The sequence below is a fragment of the Toxorhynchites rutilus genome, chromosome 3 (genome assembly GCF_029784135.1).
Source record: "Toxorhynchites rutilus septentrionalis strain SRP chromosome 3, ASM2978413v1, whole genome shotgun sequence".
Classification (NCBI taxonomy): domain Eukaryota; kingdom Metazoa; phylum Arthropoda; class Insecta; order Diptera; family Culicidae; genus Toxorhynchites; species Toxorhynchites rutilus.
The window spans coordinates 213,206,928-213,220,987 of NC_073746.1; the positions used below are offsets into that span (position 1 = coordinate 213,206,928).

Sequence of the window (14,060 nt, forward strand, 5' to 3'; positions counted from 1 at the left end):
GCATTAACTAGCGTCATTTATTAATACTTGGTTGAGATTTCTTAAGCCAAATAACACGCCTTGAATGTATTCCGAGGGGCAAGCTCTTGAATACGCGTGACCACAGTGCAAGTCGAAGGAAATTTCTTTGACGAAAACTCCCCCGGCCAGAACGGGAATCGATCCCGAACACCCGGCATGATAATGTGAGACGCTAACCACTCGGCCACGAGTGCACTTACGCTCGAGATAACGACTGAGCTCATATACTGTAGCTAGGCGGGGACATGGTTGAAAAAAACATTCAAAATCAATGATCGATAATAGTCCACAGTGGACAAGATCGCTGGAATAGTTGTTGACGTAGGACTACGTCTAAAAGGACTATATGAGGGGTAAAATGAAAATCTTAACACTGAATATGTAGGAAAAAATGAAAGATATCGAATGCTTATAATTCGAACATTTCTAAATAGATCGCAAAGATGTTTGCATCAATCATAATTCAATCAATCAGACACGACAGTTCAAGCGCCCTTTCAACGGTTAAACAGCTCAACCTCAACAGGTTAGATTAGCTGTCCAGAATGCTCCTCGTGGTGTATATAGCGTTAAAATGTTCGAAATATCTGAACAGAATGTAGTTAAAGCAATTCAAAAGCTGAAATTCTCGTATGCTCCAGGTCCGGATGAAAATTTCACCTGCAGCGTTGAAAAAAATGCAGTTCTGCACTGTCATACCTGGAGAATCGAGCTTTGTGTGTGAGAATAGAGTCTCATGAGTCCGAGTCATTCACAAACATATCTGGAGTGCATAAGGGGAGCAATTTGGGCCCCTTACTTTTCTCATTGTTTATAAACGACGTGTCCTTGACCCTGCCCCGAAGAACGAAACTCTTCTATGCTGATAATTCTAAGGTCTACATCATCGACAAAAACATAGATGATTGCCATCATCTTCAAGCTTGTTGAACGTGGTGTGCACGAAATTGTATGACGCTGAGCGTCAAAAAATGCCAAGTTATTTCGTTAACCAGGAAGCGGAATCCCATCAATTTCTTCTTCATGTTCCGGCAAAGCCATCGAGTGGGTTCAACGAGTTCGCGACTTGGACGAATTCTTGACAAGGAGTTCACATTCATCTATCACTACAACGACATTATCTCCAGGCAAACAAGCAGCTCGTTTTTTTTTGAAGGTCACCAATGGATTTAAGAAACCGCTTTGCTTGAAATCTCTGTACTATGCGCTGGTTCGTTCTATCCTGGAATTTTCTTCTGTCGTATGGTGCAGTTTCCCCGGCATTTGGAAAACGCGCATTGAATCTGTACAAAGATAGTTCGTACGTCGTACGTCGAATTGTTTCCTCACGAGAAATGCTGTAACCAGCTGCGAATTGATACTCTGGAGAACAGGCGTTCTGCAGCACAAGCCATGTTTATTGCGAAGTTGCTGAGGAACGAGATTGATACCCCTTCCTTGCTAGCTAATCTAAATATTTATGCTCCATAACGCACCCTACGTCATCGTGATTTCGTTAGGCTCGATTTCAGGAATAGTTTGTATGGCCAGCATGATCCGCTGCAATTTATGTCTGCTACATTCAATAGGATTTTTCACTTCTTTGATTTTGATCTCGCTAGCAATGCGCTCCGGATTAGATTCAATGATTATTTTAGAATAAGTTAACATTCGCAATGCGTGTATTTGATACTGACTTGAGTCAGTATCCAACGCTCATCGGTTTTTTTTATCTTGACATTTTTGGGTAGAGTATAACATTAAAAATGATAACAACCCCAAAACATAAAGTAACTTATCTGTAAATAATTCTCTGGAGATAAAAATCGTACAATATTATTAATCTCAGAATATCTTAAACACACTTCTAGACATGTACTAAACACGACGCAAGAGATTCCACGTTTTTGGCTCTCTAAGCCGCAGTCCTCCACCCGGGTGACGTCCCCATTGAACTTCTATTGAACTGACAAGTGCCAACATATAGTGTTCCCCACTGACAGTTCGATTGAAGATTCTTCCTAAGGGCATGACATTTCCACATTCCACATCTTAATATTGAAAACATGGCGGCATTGCAGCCACGTGGGATTTTCCATTAAGTGCAACTCAATAATTTTTGCCAATCCTTTTCGAAAAAAAAATGGAACAATGGCCACGTGTTCAACGGAGGGAGAGGGGGTAGTCTAATAACGTGCTTTTTCTGTCCACGTGGTATGTGCAGGGTTGTCAATGTTCCAGTTTAAACTGAATTCTTCCAGTTTTTTTGCGATCCAGAATCTTGCAATTCTCAGAAGTTACTTGAAAGACAATAGGAGAACAGAGAAACGTAGATGCTTGTATCGATGGAAAATACGAGCGTAGACCTGAAGGGAAGAGAGTCACTCGGCTGATATTCTCATGACGTTCGAACGGAACCAGAATAAGAAAGACGCCACTGGTGATCATGTTGCATTATTAATAGCACAACAGCCCAATGTTTCCCCAATGGCAGAAACCTGTATGATGATTCTTCCGTGGACGTAGTTATTCTATAAAAATACAAAGATGGTCAATTGAGTACCCTGAGTTTTGAACTCACGATCGATCGCTCAGTAAGCGAACGCGTAACCAATGTGGCTACGAAGACCCCCATTTCTGGTCTTTGAAGAAATGTAAAAAAAGCGGTGGAAGGGATCGAATTGAAACACATTGGTGTCTATTCTGTATTTCAATCGATTCGAAATATTTCGAACGACTTGGTAAATTCCATTCCCTGTTTCGTTCGAGGTGTTTTCAAATTCGAATACCTTTCGTTCGGACTGTTTTGTTTTCGAACATCTTTCATTCGAATCAAACCAAACGTCAAACCCACTTTGTTTATGAAGGAGTGAATAATTTCCGCAGCGGATGAGCGGTGAACTGCAAAAATGTAAGCTAATTTTTAATCATTTTTTTCTTTAAATTAATTTTAACGTTCAACAGGGAAAAAAACAAAAACAAAACAACCACTAAAAATCAGTTCGAGCGGATTGTGCTGCTTCTGGAGCAAGAGCCGGACATAGCAAAGGGTTTCTCCCGAGGAAATTCCGGACCCTTCTGGGATGATCTGGCGGCAGAAGTCAATAGTTTGGGACCGCCTATTCGCGATGGAAGTGGATGGAAAAAGGTATATACTAAAACGAATCCGAAACATATGTTTATAGTCTTATTTTTGCCCTGGTTTTCTGTGTAGGTTTGGGCGGACTATAAGTCCGGATTAAAGCGAAAACTCGCTCACAACAAACGGGAGCAGAGGGCGACAGGTGGAGGACCCAATAAAATTATCAATTTGTCCGAGCTGGAGGAGCAGGCAGTTCTACTAACTGGGTTACTTGCGACCGTGGAAGGAATCCCGGGTACCTCATCTCATGGAACACAGTTGGGTTCGCCTTCGGGTGAACCTCAAGCTGCAGACCAGGAAAATTTTATATATTATGGTACTTCCGACGAGTGTGACGGTATCAATAATACCATTCACTTCCAGCCCTCTCAGCCGAAAAAATCCAGACCTTCTACCACGAGGCTATTAGAGCTGCAAGTCGAGCAACAAAACAAATTTCACACCAATGTGAAATCCCTGTTAAAAAACACAAACAAGAATTTGAGTGATCTGGTTCATTATCAGCGCCAATCAGCTCGAGCGATTCTTTCCGTGGATGCCACACTCAAAGAACATCTGAGTGAACAAAAACGACATAACCACGAGATGGAGAAGATCGCGCCGGAGAAATCAATAGCGACAAATCCTTGAAACGCAGATTGCGTATATTTCAGAACATTAGAATAATGTTTCAAAATATCAGTGATCTGTTTTTTTATCTTTATATTGTAACTCAAGTATAAAAAAATGAAAAAAGTTCTAATCGTATTTTTATATCTTTCCATGGAAGAAAAATCTTACTTAATTTTTTCTTTGAAGTTTGTTTGGAATAGCATCAAAATTATATAAACTTTTTTAAAATTCACGAATTTCGCCTATAGTTTATGGAACTTCCTTAACCCCTTCACGTACAACATTGAACTTCACTCGTTGTTTCTCGATGTGAAATAATTACATAGCCTCAGGCATATGATGAGGATACCGACAACTGAAGATTATCAAATTTCCGTTATTTAAAAAAAAAAATTGAATGAGCTAAAAATATAAAATATAATTTGAATATTATAATTAAAATAAAAACGAACGAGTTAGTACGTAGTAATAACTCCTTCGTTTTTATTTTAAACACAACATGTATTTGCTCATCATAGGGCACCCATGTTAGATACCCACACTCAGCAGAGTAGCGGAACGACTCGAAATGCTCGTTTTGGGCCGTGCTGTTGGAAATTAAATCGTACAGCAAGGGGTTAAAACAACGCAAAAAGTATTAATAATGGTTATTTGAATACTTGGCCTGCTTACGAGAAATCGATAATGACATGTTCTCAAAGTGTTGGCAGGAATAAGAGTAAATAATTCTGCCGAAACCATAGTTAAGTAAGGAAGACACTTCCTTTTCCGGTGGTTGTTATTTATTTGAGCATTTGCAAACAAGTTAGATGAAATTTAACAGTCATAAATATTAATTTAAACAAAAGTTTATTATGTAAACAGCTGCATAACATATTATAACTACTGAGAACGACCAAATTCTAAGCATATATTGTGAAGTGCACAGCATACATTTATAATTTGAGCGCATTTAGTAGGATTGTAGTGAAGTTGTCTCGCGCCAAGGATGCATCTAAACCGATTTTTTAGTAAACCGATTGTCCGCTCGACGATAGCACGACCCAAGGCATGCCTGCGATTAAAATCGCTCTCCAAACTCCCTTCCTCCGCTGCTCTGAATGGGGTAACTAACCAAGGTTCCGATGGATAACCAGCATCACCTGAAAATATTTTATCACACAGTACATACAAGTATACTAAAATATTGTAGTTGAACATTACCTAGAATCTTAGTATTAACTTCACCATTTTGGTGAAGCTGCTCAAAGTGAGTTCTTGCAGGGCTTACACGCCATATATGAGAGTCATGATTAGATCCCTGGAAGGTAGGATCAACGAAACGAATCCTTTGCTGATCGTCACAAACCTATGTTGATAAAAAAGAGTATTTGTTCATTGATTTGTTAATTCAAATACTAATAATACTTACAATCAGAACGTTGAGACTATAAAATCCCTTCCGATTAAAAAACAAATTTCGATTCAGCTTAGGTGGAATAATTTTTACGTGGGTTCCATCCAAACACATAATAACACCCGGAATTGATGTTTTCTGATAGAAGTGTAGTTTAGCACGCCGCTGTTCGTCTTCCGTCATATTTAGGGAAATCCATTTCTTACACAGTGTCCGCTCCAGAATGTTAAGCATTTCAGTCAGCACCTTGGAAAATGTGGGCTGTGCTATGGCAATGTGACAATCTTGCCCTGCTCCATGTTGATAATTTCCTTCAGCAAAGAATCGCAAACATGCTGCGAGTTTCACCTCCGTGGATAGACCACCTTTCCTTGTGGTAAGGCAGTTCTCAATTTCCTCTAAAACGTACCGAAAAGCTTCCTTACTTAGACGAAAACTTTTGATGAATCTGAATAAGGGCAAAATAATCAATAAGAGAAACAAACATGGGATTTTTGAGACGGATACTTACGCTTCATCAGAAAGTTTCATGAAGTCGGTTGATTTTCGGTGGTTTCGCCGATGGTAGCAAGGCATTCCAATTTCTTCTTGCTCCGCCAAATTCGGTAACAAAACGGAATCCATTGAACGAGAAAATTTTCTCACAAATTTCTCTTAGGATCAAAAATTAACTGAAATTCAACTCGCACTCGCCGCTATTTAATACGGTGTTTCTTTTTGTTTATCGGTTTTTGACAGATCGATGCATATTCGAAATTTTCTAACACTTCCGTTCGAAACGAGCAAAACGATTGGAATAGGGAATGGTAAATTCGAAAACGATCGAAATATCACTTTCGAACGAAATAGAAATCCGTCGGAATACAGAATAGGCACCATTATCAATTTCCCTGTTAGGGATCGGTTTTAACAAACTAAAAACATACTAATAATATCTTCAAATTGTTTTGACAGCTCGAACCAGCGTTCGAGATGCTCAGTGTGGGGGAAAGGGTGCGGTTTAGTTTGTAATTGATAAGTAGGGTCTTTCTCATTCTAGTTCCGTTCGAGCGCCGTGAGACATAGTACACCCAAAAACTAACGTAGGCAGAAAACATTACATCTTCGGCAGAAATAATGCTTCTTCCTGTGCCGAAGGGTCAAATGAGCAAATAATGAGCTGTTTCAAAAACTTGAAAATGTTTGTATGTATGGGAGCAGACATCTCTTTTTTTTCCTTTATCATTTCTTTTGGGATTGTACTAAAAAAAGTCCATGCGATTTCAACGGGAATCGAACCAATGCCAGATGGAATGCAAAGCTGTTTAACACGACCACGCTATCGGCATAGCTACTGGTGCTATTGTATAAATACATCATAATATTACACCTCATTATAAAATGAAGTTGGAAAGTGTTTTCTAAAAGTAAAAAAGAAAAGCATAAACGAAAATCTATATCTTTCTCGGTTTGGACCGCGTGTTTGACAAACTATACGAAAAGATTTAAAACGTGCTTATTCGCCATGTGTCTCCTGTTCCGCTCGCTCATATTGACCATATATTGCTCTAGCATATGTATTATATACAAATGATATACAAGTATTGGGAAGAAGCGCATTTTATGTTATTTTTAGTCTCATTTAGTGTATAAATCGAGATGCCAAAACATGTGCTAAAAATTAATTTTGGGTGTAGGGGAGCCGGACTTTATCAGTTGGAGATTCTCTTTTCTTCACCAACTGGTTTTTCCCGTCGATATAAGCATCTACGTTTCTTCGTTTTCCTACTGTTTTCCAAGTATCTTCTGAAATCTAATCATTTCTCTGGATGTGCACTAGGGTGCCAATGAATGTATGGAAAAAATAGACCCTAAAAATTCAAAAAAAAATACCCCATACAAAATGTTCGCCATCTCGAAAAAACACCCTATGCAAAATTTCGGCTCAATCAGACTCAAGGGAGAGTGGCGCAAAGCAGTTGTGCAGTTATAAAACATTTGACATATTTTTTTTTTGAAAACCCCGATTTCCGGTGAATTTTCGGTTTTCAAAATCTGAAATTTTAACGTCTGCAACACTAGTAAACGAAGTTATTGAATGTGCTAATATTTTGCATTGCGTATATTATGGTGCAAATCAACATTTCGCAGCAAGCTATTCTTATAGGCACCCAAAACCATATGTTTTGCCTCGTATTCCGAAAAATGTCCCAGAGTGTCGATTTCGACAAAAAAATAATTTCGAGATGATAGTAGATCTTGACGTTTCATGCCATTTTAAGACATTTGGCATCAAAAATTTTTTTTTAAAACCCCGATTTCCTTTACTCCCCAATTGGGTGATTTTTCGATTTTAACAAAACTCTAATTTCGACCGCTTTGCTCCACTCTCATTTAAGTCCGATTGAGCTGATATTTTGCGTTTGCTTTTTCGAGATGACAATTTTCATTGGCACCCTAATGTGCACCTAGTATATTTTCGATTGACGCGATGGAGACGTTTATCATGCAGTCAATCTCCCGCTTCCGATTATCTCCCGAACTTGCCTCCCAGCCCAACTGTTCCCGCTCCCGCTCAACAATCGACCTCGTCCTCCCCCTCAGTTGTCCCCTCTCCGCGTGTCAAGGTCTATCCAGAAGATGCATCTGGATCTGGCCCATGGGTTGTTTTCTTCCGGCCAAAACCCAACGGGAAATCGCTCAACGTCATTCAGATCATGAAAGATCTGACAAAAAATTATTCCTCCGTGGTCGAAATTAGAAAGGTTCGACCGAACAAACTGCGTGTTGTCGTGGCTGATTTTGGATTGTCATCAATTAGGAAAAGTGTCCCAGGAAGAGGGAAAAACAAAATTCACGCCGTCCGACTCGTTTCGAGTAACTTTTGCTGGTTCCGCCCTCCCTGACTACGTTATGGTGGACAAATTGAGGCTTCCGCTGCGTCTCTTCGTGCCAAAGCCTATGACTTGCAACCAATGCAAGTCAGTTAGTCACACAGCAGACTACTGCGCCAACAAGGAGCTCTGTGCCACTTGCGGAGAGCAACATGTGGGCAAATCCTGCAGTGCGACTGAGCATAAGTGTCCATATTGCGGGGGGACCCCACATGAGCTCTCAGCTTGTGAAACTTACAAGAGTCGCTGGGAGAAACAGAAGCGCTCTTTAAAGGAACGCTCGAATCGCGCTTTTGCGGAAATTTTAAAGGGCGCTTCTCCACAGGCCCAACAACAACAACATCCAATCTCCTCACACAATATCTTTTCCACGTTGCCAGTTGACGAATTAGAAGCGGACACAGCTCACGGGGGCACACCGTTTATTTCCCAAGGGAATCCCCGGCGCAAAAATGTGACCACTCCCAAAATTCAATCACAAGTCCCTCCGGTGATATCCCCTGTTAGCTTGCCTAAAAAAGCGAGTGCAGCGGACAAGCAAAATCAGGTTCCTCCTGGCTTCCGTGGGAATAGTTCACCTTCGAACGACCCAGCACTCGAGGGGACATCAAAAACCCCAACTGTCCCTATTTTTCCGTCCAGCTCAACTTCCCAATCGGGATTTATAAAGTTGTCTAACCTTTTGGATCAAATCTTCAAGTGTTTTAACGTTTCCGACTCCATCAGAACCATTGTCATTTCAATGCTTCCAGTATTAAAGACAATTTTGCAACAATTGATGCAAACATGGCCCATCCTTGCAATGATTATCTCTCTTGATGTCTAATTTAAATAGAGAGGTCGGAGATATCACTGTTTTACAGTGGAATTGTCGTAGTCTTATCCCTAAATTGGATACATTCAAATTTTTAATTCATAAGTTCAATTGTGATGTCTTTGCTCTGTCCGAAACTTGGCTTTCTTCACGAGATGATCTCTCTTTCCATGATATCAATATTATACGCTTGGACCGTGATGACAGATACGGAGGGGTGCTATTGGGGATCAATAAGTGCCACTCATTTTTTCGAATTGACCTTCCACCTATTGGAGGGATTGAAGCTGTTGCTTGGCATGCAAACATCAGAGGCAAAGACCTCTGTATAGTCAGCTTGTATTGGCCTCCGAGAGCTGCGGTTAGCCGCAAGCAACTTGTTGACATGTGCTCACTCCTTCCTGAGCCACGATTGATCTTGGGAGACTTCAACTCTCACGGAACTGCCTGGGGGAACAGTACGACGACAATCGTTCATCGTTGATATATGACCTTTGTAACAGCTTCAACATGACCGTTTTGAACACTGGGGAAACAGCGTGTACCTAAACCTCCTGCCAACCCAAGTGCTCTTGACCTCTCGCTTTGCTCGAATTCACTATCGTTATATTGCAAGTGGAATGTAATCCAGGATCCCAAGTAGTGACCACTTGCCAATCAAAATTTCTATCACCAATGGGTTGAATTCTTCTGAATCAATAAACATGGCATACGACCTCACAAGACACATTGACTGTAAAAAATATGCGGACGCGATTGCTCTAGCCATCAATTCCAGAGATGGTTTGCCTCCATTGGAGGAGTATAACTTCATTTCTCGTTTGATCTATGACAGCGCGGTTCGCGCTCAAACGAAACCCATCCCAGGTTCCACTATTCGTCGAAGGCCTCCCAATCCATGGTGGGATAGCCAGTGTTCCAAGCTTTATGGAGATAAATCGAATGCATTTAAAGCTTTTCGGAAACGTGGAACCATTGAGAATTTTCAAACGTATTTGGACCTTGAAAATCAATTTAAAAACTTGATCAAAGGGAAAAAACGTGCTTATTGGCGAAATTTCGTGGGAGATTTGTCACGAGAAACGTCAATGAAAAAAATATGGGAAGTGGCTCGAAACATGAGAAATCGCTCTTCAACGAATGAAAGCGAAGAATATTCACATCGATGGATTTTCAATTTTGCACGGAAGGTTTGTCCTGATTCCGCTCCTGTGCAAAAAATAGTTCGAGATATACCACAAGATAGGTGCGATCTTGATTCCGAGTTTTCGATGGTAGAATTCTCTCTTGCTCGGAAAACCCGCGTCCGACTTCAATTCGTACCGCTCAATAGCAATGCTGTCTTGTATACGGAATTTGTTGGAGAAAATGATCTTGTTTCGCCTTGATCGATGGTTTGAAGCGAATGGCCTACTCTCAGATACACAATATGGGTTCCGCAGGGGCAAGGGGACGAATGATTGTCTTGCGTTGCTTTCTTCAGAAATTCAAATGGTTTACGCCGAAAAAAAAGGCTTCAGTATTCTTGGACATAAAGGGGGCCTTTGATTCTGTTTCAATAGAGGTTTTGTCAGACAAATTACAATCTCGGGGTCTGCCGCCTCTATTGAATAATATGTTATATAACTTGCTTTGTGAGAAACATTTGAACTTTTCTCACGGAGATTCGGCAGTAAGTCGGGTCTCTTACATGGGACTCCCCCAGGGCTCATGTTTAAGCCCCCTTTTGTACAACTTCTACGTAAGCGACATTGACAATTGCCTTACACAAAATTGCAGCCTAAGACAACTTGCAGATGATGGAGTGGTGTCCGTCGTAGGATCAAACGAATCCGACCTGCAAGAACCCTTACAAGATACAATGAACAATTTTTCAACCTGGGCCATTGGGCTAGGGATCGAATTCTCCACGGAGAAAACAGAGATGGTGATTTTTTCTAGGAAGCATAAACCAGCAAAACCAAAGCTTCAACTTTTGGGTAAACCGATCACTCATGCTATGTCATTCAAGTATCTTGGGGTCTGGTTCGACTCCAAATGTACTTGGGGGCCCATATTAGGTATCTGAGTAAAAAATGTCAACAAAGAATAAACTTTCTCCGTACAATTACCGGCACCTGGTGGGGAGCCCATCCAGAAGATCTTATAATGTTGTATCGAACAACTATTCTCTCAGTGATGGAGTATGGCAGTTTCTGTTTTCAATCAGCTGCCAAAACACACCTCATTAAACTCGAGCGAATTCAGTATCTTTGTCTCCGTATCGCGTTGGGATGTATGCCCTCAACGCATACCATGAGTCTCGAGGTTTTGGCAGGCGTACTCCCACTAAAAGATCGCTTCAATTTATTATCTCTTCGGTTCCTCATCCGGTGTAAGGTTATGAACCCATTGGTGATCGGAAATTTTGAACAGCTGATCGAGCTAAATTTTCAATCTGGGTTCATGAGTCCATATCATGAATTCATCTCCATGCAGGTTGATCCTTCTTCGTTTATTCCCAACCGTGTTTGTTTTTCTGACTACATCAATTCCTCTGTGCATTTTGATCTGTCCATGAAGCAGGATATCCATGGAACATCAGATTATCTTCGATCGAGGATCGTTCCAACGATCTTCGATGCAAAGTATGGGGATATCAATTGTGATAATATGTACTTTACTGATGGGTCCTCTATGAATGAGTCCACAGGATTTGGAGTGTTCAACGAATTTTTTAGCACCTCCCACAGTCTTCAGAATCCTTGCTCAGTGTATATTGCTGAATTGGCAGCGATACGCCTCACGACCTGTTGAACACTATTACATTGTAACGGATAGTCTTAGCTCTGTCGAAGCTATCCGTTCAGTGAGGCCGGAAAAACACTCGCCGTACTTCCTTGGGAGAATACGAGAAATTTTGAGTGCTTTATCCAGACGCTGTTCTGTCATTACCTTTGTCTGAGTCCCTTCACATTGCTCAATTCCGGGTAATGAGAGGGCTGACTCATTAGCAAAGGTAGGTGCGATTGAAGGCGATATTTATCAGCGTCAAATCGCCTTCAATGAATTTTACTCTTTAGTCCGTAAAAATACCATCGCTAACTGGTAACGCAAATGGAACGAAGATGAATTGGGCCGGTGGCTTCACTCAATTATCCCTAAGGTTAGCCTCAAACCATGGTTCAAAAGTCTGGACTTGAATCGGGACTTTATTCGCACCTTCTCCCGACTCATGTCCAATCACTGTTCGTTAGATGCGCTACTCTTTCGTATTAATCTTGCCGACAACAATCTTTGTGTTTGTGGCCAAGGTTACCACGACATCGAGCACGTTGTTTGGTCGTGCGAGCTGTATCTTGTCGCCAGATCGAATTTAGAAGACACCCTTCGAGCCCGAGGAAGGCAGCCCATGGTGCCGGTGAGAGACGTGTTGGCTCGGTTAGACCTTGATTACATGTCCCAAATATATGTATTCCTTAAAGCTATCGATCTTCGTGTGTGATTGTCCTTATACCCTTAGTTTTTCCTTTTCCTTTTCCTTTGTGAGAGATCGGATCCCTTCTTAAGAATAAGATGAAATGTAAATACATATTAGATATAAGATAGGTTTAAGAATTGAGTGTGAGTGTGATCATTGTCAATATATCCTCATATCCCCTCCTTTTCCTAAAGAAAATATGTCACCCTTCTAAACTCGAGTCGACCGCGAGTAATCGGTTTCCTATATTATTAACATTAGAATTAAGGAAAAATGTATATATACTAGTAACAATACAGTAAGGAGCTCGGCTCCTTTAAACCTATGTAACTGAGCCTGTAAAAATAAACGATTTAAATAAAAAAAAAATAGATCTAGACGTTTCATGCCATTTTAAGATATTTGGCATCAAAACATTTTTTTCAAAACCCCGATTTCCTTTACTCCCCACTTGGGTGATTTTTCGATTTAAAAAAAACTCTAATTTCGACCGCTTTGCTCCACTCTCATTTAAGTCCGATTGAGCTGATATTTTGCATAGGGTACTTTTTCGAGATGACAATTTCCATTGGCACCCTAATGTGCACCTAGCATATTTTCGATTGACGCGATGGAGACGTTTTTCATGGCAGTCACCTGGTATTCGACCACCTTCATTTAGTACATTCGCAGCTCGGGTTCCGAATTCAATAAAGTACCTCTGGACAACAGGATCTTTCAGTCGTCATGGGTTGAACCGCCATCCGTGCTTCTACTTCTTGAGTTGAAACCGCATCACGCTCTGGCTGATTTCTCCGATGGAAAGGTGTTGATCGGTCGGGCTGCCATCTTGGGTTTAGCATCGGGTTGAACCGTTTCATGATCAGATGCTGGATGCTAGCCAGACGCACCTCCATGATGAACAGACACTCGAAATTTTATATTGATTGTTATCCGCGAGGAGACGAACTATCTTACAACCAAATTATTATTGAAAAATAATAAAATTATTGCATTCTAAAATTAAAAAAACTTCCATGTTATTTTTTTAAGGCATTATGTGTTTATATGAAATGAACGATCCTTTCGCAACTGAGGAACAAATTTTCCATCACTCGTATCGTAATAGTTGAAAAGGAACCAAACGTCCTTTTTGAGAAAAAAATATCTCTTCCAAGGAATAATGAATGTCCCCAACGAGCTGATCCGAACCAAATCAAACACTCACGGAACGCAACGTGACCGAATCAACACAGAAATGCTGAAATCAGCCAAGCGAAGGGTATCGCGGTAGCGCAAGAGATACAAGTGGAACAAAACGTTTATAATTATGCATGGAAAACAGGAATTAACAGGAATTAAAATATTTCAGATGCTTTTTTACTTTGGATTTATTAAACACTCTGAGAGCGAGTGAACGTTTGATTTATTCGGCAGGGCGGCGACTGGTGATGAAAATGGTGCAGATCTTGGCGAGTCCAACGAAACTGACGAAAGCAGGGTGCGAAGTGGTTCATATCAGTTCTCCAATATAATATGTGTGGTGCGTAACGATGTGGAGAGCCTATCGGACATATGTGCTTTCATTTTATGGAAAATGCGGTTGTCAATCTGTCAGATTAAGTTTTTTTTGTTCTTTCTCCATTCAAATTTGGTTACTTGCTCCATATTCTTGTAATTGATTGCCGACTGAACTTGAGAAATAACGGAGGAAATGGTAGTGAATGCGAAGCTTGTGCAAGACTTAAGGGTAACCTGTAAGATTTGAATAATTGAGCCACGTT

At 40.7% G+C, this 14,060-nt stretch overlaps 2 protein-coding genes across 3 annotated transcripts in view; one reads left to right on the forward strand and one right to left on the reverse strand.

Annotated features, from left to right (window-relative positions):
• Positions 1-14,060, forward strand: part of LOC129777133 (uncharacterized) — a 133,228-nt gene that overhangs the window by 52,849 nt on the left and 66,319 nt on the right. The gene's annotated exons all lie outside the window — the stretch shown is intronic.
• Positions 4,331-5,901, reverse strand: LOC129777134 (putative nuclease HARBI1). The gene is made up of 4 exons (XM_055783214.1): positions 5,662-5,901; positions 5,166-5,598; positions 4,958-5,102; positions 4,331-4,896 (listed from the first exon to the last, which is right to left on the reverse strand). The coding sequence occupies exons 1-4, from the start codon at positions 5,772-5,774 to the stop codon at positions 4,637-4,639; spliced, it is 951 nt and encodes a 316-aa protein (XP_055639189.1). The 5' UTR covers positions 5,775-5,901; the 3' UTR covers positions 4,331-4,636.

Excerpts from the sequence above, each read along its gene's own strand:
- LOC129777134 (XM_055783214.1), bottom strand. The coding sequence starts at position 5,774 with ATGGATTCCGTTTTGTTACCGAATTTGGCGGAGCAAGAAGAAATTGGA. Across the intron at positions 5,103-5,165 it reads ATAGTCTCAACGTTCTGATT|GTTTGTGACGATCAGCAAAG; the intron begins GTAAGTATTATT and ends TTATCAACATAG. Across the intron at positions 4,897-4,957 it reads AGTTAATACTAAGATTCTAG|GTGATGCTGGTTATCCATCG; the intron begins GTAATGTTCAAC and ends AAATATTTTCAG.